This window comes from Heteronotia binoei, chromosome 21 (assembly GCF_032191835.1).
Source record: "Heteronotia binoei isolate CCM8104 ecotype False Entrance Well chromosome 21, APGP_CSIRO_Hbin_v1, whole genome shotgun sequence".
In the NCBI taxonomy this organism is placed as follows: Eukaryota; Metazoa; Chordata; class Lepidosauria; order Squamata; family Gekkonidae; genus Heteronotia; species Heteronotia binoei.
The window spans coordinates 52,123,079-52,138,361 of record NC_083243.1 but is presented as its reverse complement, the minus strand read 5'-3'; the positions used below and the strand labels follow the sequence as shown (position 1 = coordinate 52,138,361).

Here is a 15,283-nt window from a genome sequence, read left to right as displayed (position 1 = left end):
CTTTCCTGTTTTGCAACCCCAGTACTTCTCTGAATGCATGCTAAATAGGTGCTGTAACAATTAAAATGTTGTCTTGAAATTAAATGGTGCCATTATGCCATAATCTAAAACCTTTGATCATGGAGTCCATATATATTTGCACTACAGAATTTATATCTGCTTAGAGACGAAGGAGGCAGTTGTGAAGCTAATTGATTTCTGTTTGGCTGTGTTTGTGCACTTGCAAGGACACTTAGCTAGATATTTGAAGACAAGGGCACAATCCAGCACAGAGTTAAATGAACTTAAATGATGGGCTTAAATATTCTTAGCTTGGTAACAGCCTGTGTTTTCTTTTTGTGATGGTGTGTAATTTTTTCTGACTGTTTCTGCACAGATGTCTGAATGTTAAAAATGCTCTACATGCTGCTTCAGCTGACTCTTAATATTCTGTTTTGTTCTCATGTAAGTTGTGTGGGTGACTGCTGTGTAATATTTGAATTGCAAAGTGTTGATGCTCTTTTGTGGCTTTTTCATTAGAAAAATAGTGTGTTAAGTGAATTTGGTAAAAGATCATTAAAGGTTGTTTGTAAAGGGGCCATCAGCATGGTGTTTATTGCCTTAATTTTTTAATCAATAAGGTTTATTTCCTCCTTTTCAGGCAGACTAATATCCATCTGGGACCTCCATGCTCAAGGGACATCAAGAGGAAGCGAAAGCCAGTAATGGCAACATCCTCCCTTTCCAGCCCAGCCTCAGGTGACAGAGTGGGAGTTAGTATTAGAAGACAGTGAGAGGAACTAGAAGAATATTGGGAAATGTTTGTCTGAACCACCATAGGATTATCAGAGGGAGATTTCATTTACGCTAAAAACTGGAAATAAAATGCTTTGAGAGAGGACATGTAATTTCATGTCCTCAAAGCATTTTATTTCCAGTTTTTAGAGTAAATGAAATCTCCCTCTGATAATCCCTATGGTGGTTCAGATGTGGAGGTTCAGATGTGGATTGCTCAGTGCCTTGCAGTGTTTTCTAGCAGTTCTTCCAGCAGAATTCAGCTGATGGAGATAAATCTTCTCCCCAGCTTCTTCCAAATTCTTGATTGGCTTAATAGGCAGTCATATGTGGAGAACTGAGGGTCCGTGACATCTTGCGTTAGCAGAAGCAACGCAAGCTGCTTTTGACTGGTCCAAACATGTGTGTGCTGTTCCCTCCCCTCTTCAGTGTCAGACAAGGGTATTTCTTGTGTCACATCTAGAGCCAAACAACATGTTACAAGTCCCATGTGATCTCCATGGGTACTTGCAACATGATGCCTACTGCAGGTTTCCTGTGGGAACAGTTCAGAAGTAACAGAGGCCCCATTCAGATTGGGTCCCTGGCACATGGGGAGGAGAGACCTCCTGCCTTCTCCCTGCACTGTTTTCCCTACCTGAAACAGCCCTGGAGTGGTTATTTGGCCCAGTGGGGTGGGGCTGCACATGCAAACATTCAGTGCAAATTCAGTGGAGCAGATAACTCCCCCTGGCCTTTTTTTGGTCAGAGAAACTGTGCAGTTTGGGCATGAACCTGTCTTGGACACGCATCAGTCCTGATCCAAATTGGGCCCCTGTGGCACTTCTGAATTTAGTTCCCATGGGGAGTTTGCAGCTAGCATCCTGCTGCAGATCCTTGTGGTGAGATCACACAGTAGATGTAATGTGTTCTCACCTTAGCCAGCACCCTTTGCCAAAGGGCATGTGTGGAAGCCTGCTTCAATAAGACTTCAGTGCTATAGGGAATTTATCATAACATTGCTTATACCTATGTACACCTGTTTAAAATACCATATGTCCTTGAGATGTCTTTTGGAAATGTTGCCAAAATGTTTCAGAACTTATCAGTAACTGAGGTACAAGTAATTGACATTTGGAGAATTGCTAAGTAAACATCTTTCTACATGTTTGTAATCTGGATTTTGGCAGCCTTTTTATTGGTTGATAAAATGCAGGTAATGACCAAACATGCTAATTATGAGCCTTTATAAGATCCAAAGTTGAAGTGATGTGGTGGAATACTTTATGTTGAATTGATGTGTAAAGCAGGGATGGCTGAGGTGGGTGGGCATAATGTACATCACAAGAGGCATGTGATACAGGTGAGGGGAGACTGCCTTCTTCCCTACCTTCCCTCTTTGCACTCTGTAGCTTCACCCCCCCCCCCCCCCCGGTCTGACTTGGATATTGGGAGTGAGCACAGGGCAGCAGGGCCAGAAAGGGTTCAGCTCCCCTCATCTCTGTGTTCCTTTTGACCTGAAAATGAAACCCTGTAACTTACCATTGTTGCTTATAAATTTAAATAGCAAATAAGGGGCCCTCTGTCCTATCTCTGATGACTCTCAAAGAGTACATTTTTGAATGCAGGAATCTGCAAGCATCTTACTAGCATCATTGTCTTTCTTGTAAAGAGTCTCAATTACTTGCTAATGGGAACAGAATTCAGGTTGCGGGAAAAGATTCTGTAATTCAGGACGCAAAAGTGCTGTATCCTGCTTGAAAGCCTGTTTAGGATTCTGAAGTTGTTTGCTTTTAAAAAAAAAGCACGTAGACTTTCTAAGGAAGCAAAATATCATTCCTGATTTGTGTGTGTGTGTGTGGTTGTGTGTGATGTATAGGGCACTCACAGCACTGGTCACTGGATCCTCCTCCCCCATTCTTTCAATCCTTACAAACTTGGATGTTTCCTCTCTTGGAGTAGCTTGTGGGCCTCAGTTTTCCTTCACTATAGTTGTAGCTCCTTCTGAGGAATGTAATAAAAGAGAGGAGTGAATCATAATTTAGGCCCAGGCTTGAGATTAGGGAGTCCGTAACCTCAAGCCATATCCTTTCCATGCAAGACTGTTCTTCCCAAATACATCCATGGCTGAGCCCAACCGCTCTCATCTTGCTAGTTGACCAAGGACCTGCTTCAGTGAACTCTTTTTATGCAACCCGAGTGCCCCACGGAGGTGAAGGACACAGCCTGAGCTGGCTCCATCAGTCAGCAGAACAAATGGGCTTGCTCTGCCTAACATCGGGCCATCTCGGATTCCACCTCTTTTATAGAGATGAGTGATGAAGAGAGGCTCGTTCCGCTTTGCCGCTGTATTAATACACATCAGGGGCCAGCTCCCAGCACTAAATCACGCTACCGCATACATCTGTTATCGGACTCCTCACCAACGTGATGAACAAGACTGCAGATAGAGGCTTCCTCGTGTCATTCTTTATAGGATTTTCCTAAAAGAATAAATAGCTCAAATCTCTGCCAACACTCTCCCCTGTCATTGTGATGAATTTAGCTTCTTTCTTAAACATGCAGCAACAAATCTTCCTCTGTCATAGACCCCTCCCCCTTCCCACCTGCAGAAAGTTTTGTTGAATTTGACTGAATTCAGATGATGATCGTCAGGCTGCTGAAGATGCAGGCTTGCATTTAGTGGCTGGAAGCGAAGGAGCAACATTGGGACCCTTCTGTTTGCCCCAGAGTTCATATACAAATCGTGCCTTTGTGATCAGGAGAAAGTTGAAGCTAACATCTTTCCTTGTTTTTTGCTTACATTCTCTATGGTACAAATTCACACACAGTGATGTCACTGGCATTATTAATAAGGGAGTGTGCTGAGTTATGGCACACATGGAAGTGTTTTGTGAGAAATGAAACCTCTTTGGCAATTTGGGACTGCTGAAATAGGAGTTGCTGCACAGATGCTACCCACAAAGAGTTCTTCATTTAGTTCACACAAATAGTTCTTCATTGAGAGTCCATCTGTAGCCCCCTGAGTTCTTGAAGCAGTGGCCTGGGAGCTGCCTTGTATATGAGTGGGGTTTCACTTTTCCCTACTTGCTGCTGGGCAGCAGGCAAATTCAGTACTTTGGGTTTGGGCTGCATAAAGAGTTTCCTAAGAACCAGGTTTCAGCGGGTAACCATGTTGCTCTTCAGTGGAATAGCTAGATTTGAGTCCAGTAGCAACTTTGAGACCAACAAGATTTTTTTGCGGGGGGGGGGGGGGGAGGCGGTATATGCAGTTGAGAGTCAATGAAGGGAGCATTGACCTCATACTCTGAAAATCTTACTTGTCTGTAAAGTGCTACTGGACTTGAATATACTGAGAATCCAGTTTCAGATTTTCACCTCTCACCTTTTATACATGTAAGTGGCGTTCAGAGTCTATTAACATGGAGTTCATATTGACCCATGGTGTGTGTGTGAGAGAGAAAGAGAGGGTGGGGGAGGAGAAGATTGGATTTATACTCCACCCTTCACTCAGAGTGGTTTACAATCTCCTCCTTCTCTCCACAGCAGTCACCCTGTGAGGTAGGTGGGGTTGTGAGAAGTATGTGAACTGCTCATGAGAGAGCAGCTCTTTCAAAAACTGTGACTGACCCAAGGTCACTCAACAGGTGTATGTGGAGGAGTGGGGAATTAAACCTGGATCTTCTTCGTGGTCTCTGTGCTTCACACTCATGGGATAGTGCGCCTGCGCCGATCCCCAAATCGGTACCTGAAAAAGCCCGGGATTTTTCTGCGCTCGGTGCCAATGGGCATGCGCAGGCGCCCCAATGCGCATGCCCACCGGCGCCAGCGTGGGGATCCCGCCAATTCCTTTCTGACCGCTGCACTGAGAGGTTTACCTTTCTTGTTCCCCGGTCGAAGAGAGTTTTGGCCTTGCCTTTCTTCTCGTTTTTTCTTAGCCCGTTTCTTATTTTCTTAATGTAGATAGTTAGATAGTAGTTAGTTAGTTAGTTGTAAAAAAAAAAAAAAGAGATCTTTTTTCCTATTGTTGGTCGGTTTACCCTTCGGGGTGCTCCGTCCTCTTTTCCCCCCAGTTTTTCCCCTCAGACGACTCTGAGCGGTTTTTTGCGACTACTTGTCTATGGACAGTCGCTGGGGGGTTTTCAAGCGCTGTCGTGCTTGCGGGAAAAAGATTGCCCCTCCAGACGGCCATTCCTTGTGTCTGCTGTGCTTGGAAGAGGCACACCGTGTAGAAGCTTGCCCGCACTGCCTTCGCTTTTCGAAGCAGACGAGGAAGAACTGTGCGGCCCGGCTATCGGCGGCTCTGACCGAATCGGCGCTTCGCCCGCAAAAATCGATGGCGACCATTTCGACACCGAAGTGGACGGACACCCCGGCACAAGAGCATGCATCGGCTGATGTTGCTCCATTGACTCTGACTGAGCTGCCGGAAGAGCGCGGCCCCACAAAACGTCCCCATGAGGGTTCGGTGGACACGTTCGCTAAAAAACGCCGAGAGGACTCGGGGACCCGAGCTCCTAAGAAGGCGAAGTCGAAGGAAAAGCGGAAGCGACCCCGCACTCCTTCACCGTCGGCCGACGCATCGACACCGGTGACTCACGCACCGCCTAAAAAGATCCTGGCCTCCCCGCGCCACAGCCCCTCAATCCAACCACGTCAGTCGACATCGGAGCAGGCCCATGAGATCGACCTGACCCAGCGGTCCTCGTCGGGTTCCCGTCGACGTACTCCGAGCGGATCGACGTCGGAGTTGGACGCTTCAGCACCGATCATCGAGCCGATCCGGATGAGGTCTCGAGAGAGAAGGGAGGTGGAACCTTACCAAGCACCTCACCGCTTCCCGATACCACCGTGGGAACAGCGCAGGTGGCAACCTCCTTACTCCCAGTACCAATCTTACCACTGGTACCCAGAAGAGTACCCTGAATGGGAGCAGGAATTGGAGTTCTCCTCGATGTCAAGGGTATCGCACCGGTCCCGAAAGCCATCGGCATCGGTGTCGATTCCCCTGGAACGACGCATGGTCCCGCTCGATGTCCATCGACGACCATCGCCACCGGTCCAATCGCCGCCGAGAGAGCTAACACCAATGCTGTCGGAGCACTTTGCCCACCGAGAGTCTTCATCGTCGGCATCGGACAGTGAGGACCAAGATGTGGAGCCTTCGCCGGTCTCCCAGACGGCCGAGGATCTTCCGATTTCGCCGTCGGAAGATCTGAAGTCATACGGGGACCTTGTAAGAAGGATTGCAGCCACCCTTAATTTGCCTGTGACGCAACCAGAGCCCATCGTGGACGACAACGTGTTCGATATCATGCAGAGGAACACATCCACAGCTGTCACCTTACCTGTCACCAAGGTGATTCTCCAGGCAGTTAAGGAGCCTTGGAAGAGACCATCATCAACACCGGTTTCATCCAAGCGGCTGGACCATATGTATAAGGTCCAAGAAGCAGGAGCTGAGTTTCTTTTTACCCATCCAAAACCAAACTCAGTGGTCGTTTCCTCCTCTTCTAAGGTGCGGAAGGTTCATTCCTCCCCACCCGATAAGGAAGGGAAGAAGATCGACGGGATGGGCCGCAAAGTTTATTCAGCGAGGGCACTTGGCATCAAGGTATCTAACTATGCAGCCTGCATGGCTAGATACCAGTATGCCATGTGGGAACAGCTCTCCCCCTTTCTTTCCTCACTGAGTGAGGACAAGAAAGCCGCTGCGAAAAAGCTACAAAAAGAGGGTCTTGCTGTAGCCAGACAGCAACTGGCTGCAGCAAAACATATGGTGGAGGCGTCAGCTAAAGCCATCACTTCCGCAGTCTGCATCCATCGCCACTCCTGGTTGTGGTCGACGGCTCTACATCAGGACACTAAGTCTTTCATTGAGGACTTGCCCTTTGAGGGTGATGGGCTCTTCAGCACCACGACTGACACGGTGCTGCAGGAGTTCGACAAAAGTGTCAAAACCTCCCGCAATCTGGGTGTCCAGGCTGCCCCCAAGGCTACTAGGTCCAAGCAATGGCCTAAGCCCTGGTCGAGGAAACCCTACCAAAAGTTCTCACCTGAACAATGGCGTCCACGTCCTTCGCAGACTGAACGACCCTCCTACCCTGGCAACAACAGGAGTTGTTACGGGACCCAGCCGACTAGCAAGCCCAAGGGTGCTCGCCCCCAGAAGCAGGGGGTTTGACTTCCTGCAAGCACGCGTCGTTACCCCCACTGGCATCTCATCCATCCGCCTACGCCCTTTCCTGCCTGCCTGGGAGTTGATCTCCACAGACAGGTGGGCTCTGTCCATCGTGAAAGAGGGCTACAAAATAGAGTTTGTTCAGACCCCGAACCAGTCCGTGGTTATTACCACTCCCCCTTCCCCACCTCTGCTGGCGGAGGTGAACAACCTCCTACAGAAACAAGCCATAGAGGTAGTTTCACTGGAGGCCAGGACAGGAGGCTTCTACTCTCGCTACTTCCTGGTCCCCAAGCGGGACGGGGGCCTGAGGCCTATCATGGACCTTCGGAGTCTGAACAAATTTATTCTGTACCAGAAGTTCAGAATGGCCACGCTGCAAACAATCCTGCCCCTCATCAATCAGGGAGACTGGATGGTGACCCTGGATCTCAAGGATGCTTACTTCCACGTCAGCATTCATCCTGCGTTCAGGCGTTTCCTAAGGTTTGCAGTGGGTGCTCGGCACTTCCAGTTCAGGGCCCTGCCGTTTGGACTGTCTACTGCTCCTCGGGTGTTCACAAAATTGATGAGTGTGGTGGCTGCCCACCTTCGTCTTCAGGAAGTAGTTGTCTTCCCATACATCAACGACTGGCTCCTTGTGGCGGAGTCGAGGGAGAAACTAACAACACACATTGCCATCACGCTGCGTCTCCTGGACACTCTGGGGCTGCAGGTCAATCTGGAGAAATCCCATCTTACTCCGTCAAGGACAGTTAATTTCATAGGGGCTCTGCTGGACACAGATCAACACCGAGCGTTTCTGCCTTCGCAGAGAGCAAAGGACATCATCACTCTGGTACAGCTTCTCCAAAGGCGACAGTGGGGTACGGCCCAGCAGCTCCAGTGGATGCTGGGGTTGATGGCTGTGACGACAAGCGTGCTACGTTTCGCAAGACTGCGAATGAGGGGTCTTCAACTGTGGTTCTTGCGCCATTTTCATCCTCTCATAGACTCTCCTCGAAAGAGGTTCACCATCCCTCCTGCGACTCTCCAATCTCTGCTATGGTGGGGGTCGGAGAGCAACATCTGCCAAGAGGCTCCCTTCCACCTTCCAACCCCTACCGTGACTATCGCTACCGATGCTTCCCTGTGGGGGTGGGGAGCTCACCTGGAAGATCTATGTGTAGGAGGTCAGTGGTCACCGAAGCTGAGTCGGTGCCACATAAATTACCTGGAACTGCTGGCAGTTCACTTTGCCCTTCGCTCTTTCCGTCCACTAATAGCAGGGAGGACTGTGGCGCTGCTTACGGATAATACCACTGCCCTGTGCTATATCAACCGACAGGGAGGGACAGTGTCTCGCAGGTTGTGCTCGCTGGCGATGGATCTCTGGATGGAGTGCCTCCAGTTGGACATTTTTGTGAAGGCAACACATCTGCCGGGGGTCCTCAACATACAGGCGGACTCTCAGCAGGGGTGGAGCTTCTCCACACGAATGGGAACTACAATGGCGGTTCCTAGAGCCTGTGTTCCAACTCTGGGGGTACCCACAGCTAGATGTTTTCGCAACAGTGGAAAACAAGAAGTGCCCCTTGTTCTGTGCCAGGCGAGGTGCGGATCCAGCCTCGCTGGGAGACGGACTCCTACTTCCGTGGGGGGGGCTGGTTCCTTTACATGTTCCCACCCTTGCCTCTGCTGACAAGGGTAGTCCACAAGCTAGTGCAGGAGAGGCCACTGGTGCATCCTGGTGACTCCTTGGTGGCCCCGTCAAAATTGGTTCTCGATCCTTCTCCAACAGTCGAGGGGGGTCTTTTACCAGTTCCCGGCAGAACCGGACCTGTTGTCGGCCCAGGGCGGGCACGTGCTCCACCACAACGTGCCACACCTGAAGCTGACGGCGTGGTTCATCGACAATTAGGTTTTTCTACCAGGGTCCAGCAAGTTCTCCTAAGCAGCAGGAAGCCTTCCACCCGTGCCTCTTACGAGAGGAAGTGGAAGAAATTTAGTACCTTTGTGGCTGACTCTCCTGTGCCGCCTGACTCTGTCGGACTTTCGGCAATTTTTGAATTTTTATTGGCTTTGGTGGATGAGGGTCTGGTATTCTCCTCCATCAAGGTTTATCTGGCAGCTATTTCTGCTTTCCATGGTTCAGTGGAGGGTTACTCTGTTTTCGCTCACCCTCATTCCAAAAGGTTCATGAAGGGACTGTTCCGCCTTCATCCTCCCTCTAGATCCCCTCCTCAGTTGTGGGACTTGACGTTGGTTCTGGACAAGTTGACTCGTCGTCCCTTTGAACCCATGGCAACGTGTTCCTTACAACTTTTGTCTTGGAAGACTGCATTTTTAGTTGCCATCACTTCAGCACGTCGTGTGGGGGAGCTCACAGCGATGCGTTGTGACTACCCCTACCTTGCCTTTAGGGAAGCAGGGGTTTCTTTGGCTCCAGACATCACTTTTCTTCCCAAGGTGGTTTCCCAGTTTCACCTTAATTTAGAAGTTTGGTTACCTACGTTTTACCCTAGTCCTTCCTCGGATGAGGAATGCAGGTTGCATGCGCTGGACGTTAAGCGTGCCCTCCTGTTTTATTTAAATCGTTCACGGGGTTTTCGTAAAGACAAGCAGCTTTTTGTCTCCTATTCTGCCCCCAAGTTAGGGTCCAAAATTTCGTCTCAGAGACTTTCAAAGTGGCTTACTGAGACAGTCAAACTTTGTTATTTGTTGGCGAAGAAGCCTTTACCTGGACCTGTTCGTGGGCACTCCACAAGGGCGATGGCCACGTGGGTGGCATTCCTGAAGGGTGTGTCCCTTTCTGATGTCTGCAAGGTGGCTACCTGGTCTTCTCCGCATGCCTTCATGAAGCACTACGCGCTGGACGTGCATGCTCAGCAGAGGACTTGGTTGGGAGCTGCGGTGCTGCAAGCTGTTTCTTCAGGTTGACCGTCTTCCCGCCTCCAGGTATGCTTTGCTTGCTAATCTCCCATGAGTGTGAAGCACAGAGACCACGAAGAAGATAGACAGGTTGCTTACCTGTAACTGTAGATCTTCGAGTGGTCATCTGTGCATTCACACTACCTGCCCTCCTTCCCCACTGCTGATGATCTCCCTCCAGTAGGAGCTTCCAGCGGTCAGGAAGGAACTGGCGGGATCCCCGCGCTGGCGCCGGTGGGCATGCACATTGGGGCGCCTGCGCATGCCCATTGGCGCCAAGCGCGGAAAAATCCCGGGCTTTTTCAGGTACCGATTCGGGGATCGGCGCAGGCGCACTATCCCATGAGTGTGAATGTACAGATGACCACTCGAAGATCTACAGTTACAGGTAAGCAACCTGTCTTTCTTCCTGATTAGAGTCTGTGCACTTAACCACCCCAAAGAAAGAAGTTTGGTGGTCTCACTTTGACAGGGGTGGAATTCTAGCAGGAGCTCCTTTCCATATTAAGCCACACACCCCTGATGTAGCCAATCCTCCAAGAGTTTACAAGGCTTTTTTTTGGTAAGTTCTTGGAGGATTGGCTACATCAGGGGCATGTGGCCTAATATGCAAAGGAGTTCCTGCTAGAATTTCACCCCTGCACTTTGGCAACTCCAGACTGCTGAAATAGGGGTTCTTTCAACCACCATCTCAGCAACTCAAAGAAAATGTGTTGCCTCTTCTCTTCCTATCGCTTTCCTGTACAATAGGCAGGTCCAGAAAGTATATGGAAGTCTAGTGGATTGCTTTTATCCAGTTCCTTTTATCCTCCCCTATTTTCTCCCCCCCATACCAGAAACACAGGTTAGAAAGCAGATAAAGTGTTAGCAGAAGTCAGCTTTCAGACTTTAAAAATCACATAGAAGAAGTCCTACCTTGTACAATTACTGTTGCTATTTTAGCCTTCTGGAATCCTGTAACCCTGGCTGAAAGTTAATAAATGGGATAAGCGCTAGTGGCCAGGGGCAGGGTAGGGCTTGGCAAATGAAATCTGAGCATGCAGAATTTTAGTTATGTAGTTTTCTATGACATTGCTGTTCATTATCCTTCTGTCTTCTCTCCTTGTTGTGGTGTTCCAGCAGCTTTATCCATCCACATAGATTCATCAGACCCTGGTCCACCAGTGACACACTCCCAGAGACACCAGAACTGACTGGACAGGCCAGAGTCCTTTCATTGGAGAAAAGTACCATTACTACCCCAGACAGCTCTTTTAAAATGCCATAGGAGAAAGCTCTTGACCGCTGCTAGTTGGAGGCAGCTCTTCCTTTGAAGAACCAGCTGGGTGTTCTGCTTGTCGGACTTCAGAGTATGTCGGTATCTTTATCAACTGCCTTGATTTGCAGTAGTCATCTCTTCAATGTTAGCATGTGATGTTCACCTCTGTGAAAATGATTTGTTTGCCCCACACATTGTCCAAATCATGTTTTAAAAATGCCTGAGTGATGCTGGGGTTTCTATATTTTCAGTGTTCTCCCTGTTTCTGAGTAAGTATTTACCGTAACACCTGCTCTAACACTATGATTATTTTCCTAAAAGACAGTGTGAAGTGATACAGCTCTATGAGAAGTGTTGGTAACACCAGTTCTAATGGGTTTGCAGTATCACTATCTCTTATGTATGAATGACATGAGATAGCAGCTGGAGGAAGTGGCGACCACCAGCTGACTGTCTCTGCTAGCCTCATGTGCTAGAACTTCTCTAGGTTGCCTTCCAAGTTGAGGCTTCCTCCCAGGAGACCTGCGGCCACCTTCTCCATCAGCCCTGCAGCTCCTACTGAGGCATGGGTCCTCAAGGTGTGCAAGTCTCCAGTGTAGTTGGGAGGTGGTTGTCCTGCCCACAGCAATGTCACATACTTCCAACTGGACAAATCATGTTACAGAGCCACCACCCAATCCTCTCCTCCATGTGTTATTTTTTTAAAATTAAAAAAGGACAGTTTGTTATAATGCTGCAGTTTTAATTGACGTATGACTGTATTGCACACTAATCTCCAACCCCAATACCTGTTATCAGTGGCTGGAGATGTGCACAAAATATTGCTGGATATTTCCAAGGTCTGTCTTTGTTGCAAAATTCTTTATCCCTCGTATGTTGTCAGCTCTAGGATGCCCTGTATTCCGCAGGGTAGATTCTGATCGCAGTGCTCTGCAGGGTGGGGCTGGAGTAGAGCCCATCTCTTTGGAAAGCATAAGAGCTGAAAACAAGCCAGCAGAGATCTCTGTTTAGAACAGAGGTTCACAGAGGATAAAACACATTATCTGAATAGGGTGGCTTGAAGTTGTGCATTGGGAACATTCTCAAAGGCTACTTGTTGGCTCAGATTTTAAGGAAATAGACTGGCTTTGCCCCTTCAGGAGTGACTACTGACTTTCTGTATATACAGTTACCCTGCTAGATTTTTCTTCCTGTGTCTCTGGGGCATCCTAATAATGGATTTTAATTAAGGTTCCTTTCCTATTGGCCTTGTTTTCCTGTGTTTCATGATGCACAGGTCAGTGGAACCATAAGTGCACAAACTGGACTGTCATGTGGAATGCTCTGCAATATATACTCCTTAAAGCGAATGACAATGAAATGGACTACCCATCATGGCTGTTCTGTTTGGGAAGTTATTACAAAGGCTCTGCTGAGGTATTAATCTGAAGTCCATGTGTTGTAGTTCTAATAAATAGCCTTTTAACTATCTTGTTTCAAAGCAGTGTCTGTACAGGCAGGATCACTTAATCGATCCTCTTCAAACTAAGACGTTTCCTGCAGTATAATGTCTTTCCGGGACAGTACAACACAGGAAAGACTTTACTGTGTTTTATTCTGCATTTCTGGAAGCATTGTATTCATTACAGCATAGGTTTAGGAAGTGGTGCCTTTTTGTTTCTCAAGCAGCCTTTCTTTTCATTGCTACCCATTATTCAGTACATGAGAGCAAAGTTTCAACAATATTTCAAGTCAAATTCAAGTTTTAGGAATCTTGACAGCCACGTACCCAGGATCCCCCCCCCCCCTAATTTTGTTTGCAGTATATTGTCTCTTTATGTTAGTAATGGCAGGGTGCTCTTCTTTCTTGAATGGCCTGTTTGAACCCTCCCTCAGGTTTTAGTTCCATAAATTGTCCCTGGATGAATGGTAGACAGTTAACCATGAGATCTTTAATTGGATCCCATTGGCTGTTTGGCAGTTGAGAAGGGAAGAAGAGAGCCCTGCTGATCAGACCAAAGGTCCATCTAGTCCAGCATCCAGTTGGCCACGTAGCCAGCCTTGTGCCTCAAGGATATAAGCTAGAGCAATGGAACCACAGACCTGAACTGCTACACATATGCACATGAAGCCCCCATCATGGGAAACAAATTGAAACTACTTAGATGTGGATGACAGCTTAATAAGTTTGAGTTGCTTTTAAAACTGTTTTGATTTTTTTGGCCTGTAACACACACACACAAACAGGCAATATGATAACGGGCATAAGAAAATATATTAACTAAAAATGTTAAAATGGCAGTTCTATAAGATGCCATCAGCTACATTGATGGATTTTGTCTCATGTGATATACTCATCAAATAGTGTAGAACAGCTCACTTATGCCTTATTAGTATAGTTTTATTAGTGATGCCTTTCCTGTGCCTGAGCCATTAACACCAATCTTCAATCCTGACATAAATTATTTCCTACGTAAACATTTCCTGTGCTCTTAATGACTTTAAAATTGATGTGGAAAGTTGATTTAATCTGTACTGAGGATACATGTCCAGGACTTATTTTGGTTCTATGTGAAGATCTATAAGGGAACTTGGAGAGCCGCCATTGTGTTGCTTCCAGGTTAGTCACTTCGGTCACAGTCTACCCCCACCGCCCAGAAGAACTCCTGTGCAAGCCCTCTTGAAATGAACAAGAGCAGCCTCTTGCGTTGTGTACAATACTGAACACTCCTGTGCTGCATAATGGGTAGAAGCCAGTGACCTCAGGATTGTGAAAAGTTCATTATTCTATCTTTGATTTACTTTGTGGGTACAAAATCAGTTGTAGGCGCAAAGGGATGCATATGAATAACTCCCTATCACTAAACTTAATAAAGTGGTACTGAGTTGCAGCTTCACTAGTTTTTTATTTTGATAAACTATTCTCTTTTTTAATCTCATTTTTAAATCTCATTTCTCCATATTGTGTCTATAAAATATGATACAGAAACCTTTTCATGATTGCTTTAAGGAACTTGGGAAAACGCAAAATGTATAACACTACAGCTTCTCTTTGAAACTTTCCCTTTCTTTTTAAAGATTTTTTGTAAGAATGTAAAATGCTTCTGTTGGTGTGCATAGCCACTACTATATTACAGTAAATCCAGTTTTCAAATAAAAAGAATATTCGCTTAGCATCTTAATCTTATTAGCAAGACCCTGTGAATTTTGCATAAATTCAAATTCTGCCATAAAAGAATATGTGTTTAGTAGAAGACCACAGTTCTATGACTGGGATATCAGTAACAGAAATTGTCCAAATTTATTTTGTTTTGACTGTAGTTTTGAAAGCAATTTTTAAAAACCTTTTGTTTTTCAAGATGTAATAGTAGGGATAATGTGGAATTGGTCAAGTCAGTAAAGGCATTAAGAGGACCTGGATGGCAATAGCCATATTTAAAAAAAAGTGTGATGGCAGAAATGAGGTCATGGGACCCTGTATATAACTGCTGAGATATGATGCACTTGTGAGTAGTATAGATATTTCTAACCTACATTATATGCACTTCAGTATTCCTTTTGATTATAACTTTTATACCATGTGTTGTGACTGGAAAAAACATCCTGTAATTATCTGAGCATAATCATGGTGTTAAAAGTATTTTCAAAGGTGTCATTTTAGACTGAGAATATAAGATGGCTTTAACTCCGACTCCCAGGCCAAAATCCCACACCTGTTACTAGCAGGTGAAGGTGCAGATCTCCATCAGCATCAAAACAAAATACTAAACCATTTCAGTGAAGCCTGGATAAATACTGAGATGTGCATGAAAGTGCATATTCAGATATATAGCTGCATTGATAATCTATGTGGAAGGTTGCAGCCTGTGTAGAGCTTCCTGAAGCACAGTGAAGAACCTCTGCACAAATGTGAGGTTTTCTTGGGCTTGATTTAATCATGATGTTGGCAGGATGGAGGAATTACACTTGCCCAGTGTCTTGTGCAGCAACACACTGCCCATCTTGGTTGTTTACCTGTCATGATAACATTTGCACACTATATATGAGCCTAGTTGAATGAAGTGCATGTGCAGAGCTATATGGGTAAGGTGTTTGTCCCTCCAACATCCAGATATATGGTGGCACTTTTGTTGCAGTTTTGTGACATTTGTCTTTGCCCACATTTTGTTATTGTGATCTCTTCATCTTCCCACCCTAATTAT

The 15,283-nt window shown here is 46.7% G+C and overlaps 1 protein-coding gene across 5 annotated transcripts in view; it reads left to right on the top strand.

Annotated features, from left to right (window-relative positions):
- Positions 1–15,283, top strand: part of GPATCH2L (G-patch domain containing 2 like) — a 256,742-nt gene that overhangs the window by 34,604 nt on the left and 206,855 nt on the right. For 2 of the 5 annotated variants that reach the window (XM_060261109.1, XM_060261110.1), the window contains 2 exons: positions 641–738; positions 10,964–12,570. In XM_060261109.1, the coding sequence (XP_060117092.1) occupies positions 641–738; positions 10,964–11,037 (172 nt within the window). In that variant the 3' untranslated portion in view covers positions 11,038–12,570. Of the gene's footprint in view, positions 1–640; positions 739–3,062; positions 3,440–10,963; positions 12,571–15,283 lie in introns of those variants that run through there. The other 3 variants (XR_009556522.1, XR_009556523.1, XM_060261111.1) reach the window with 3 other exon arrangements.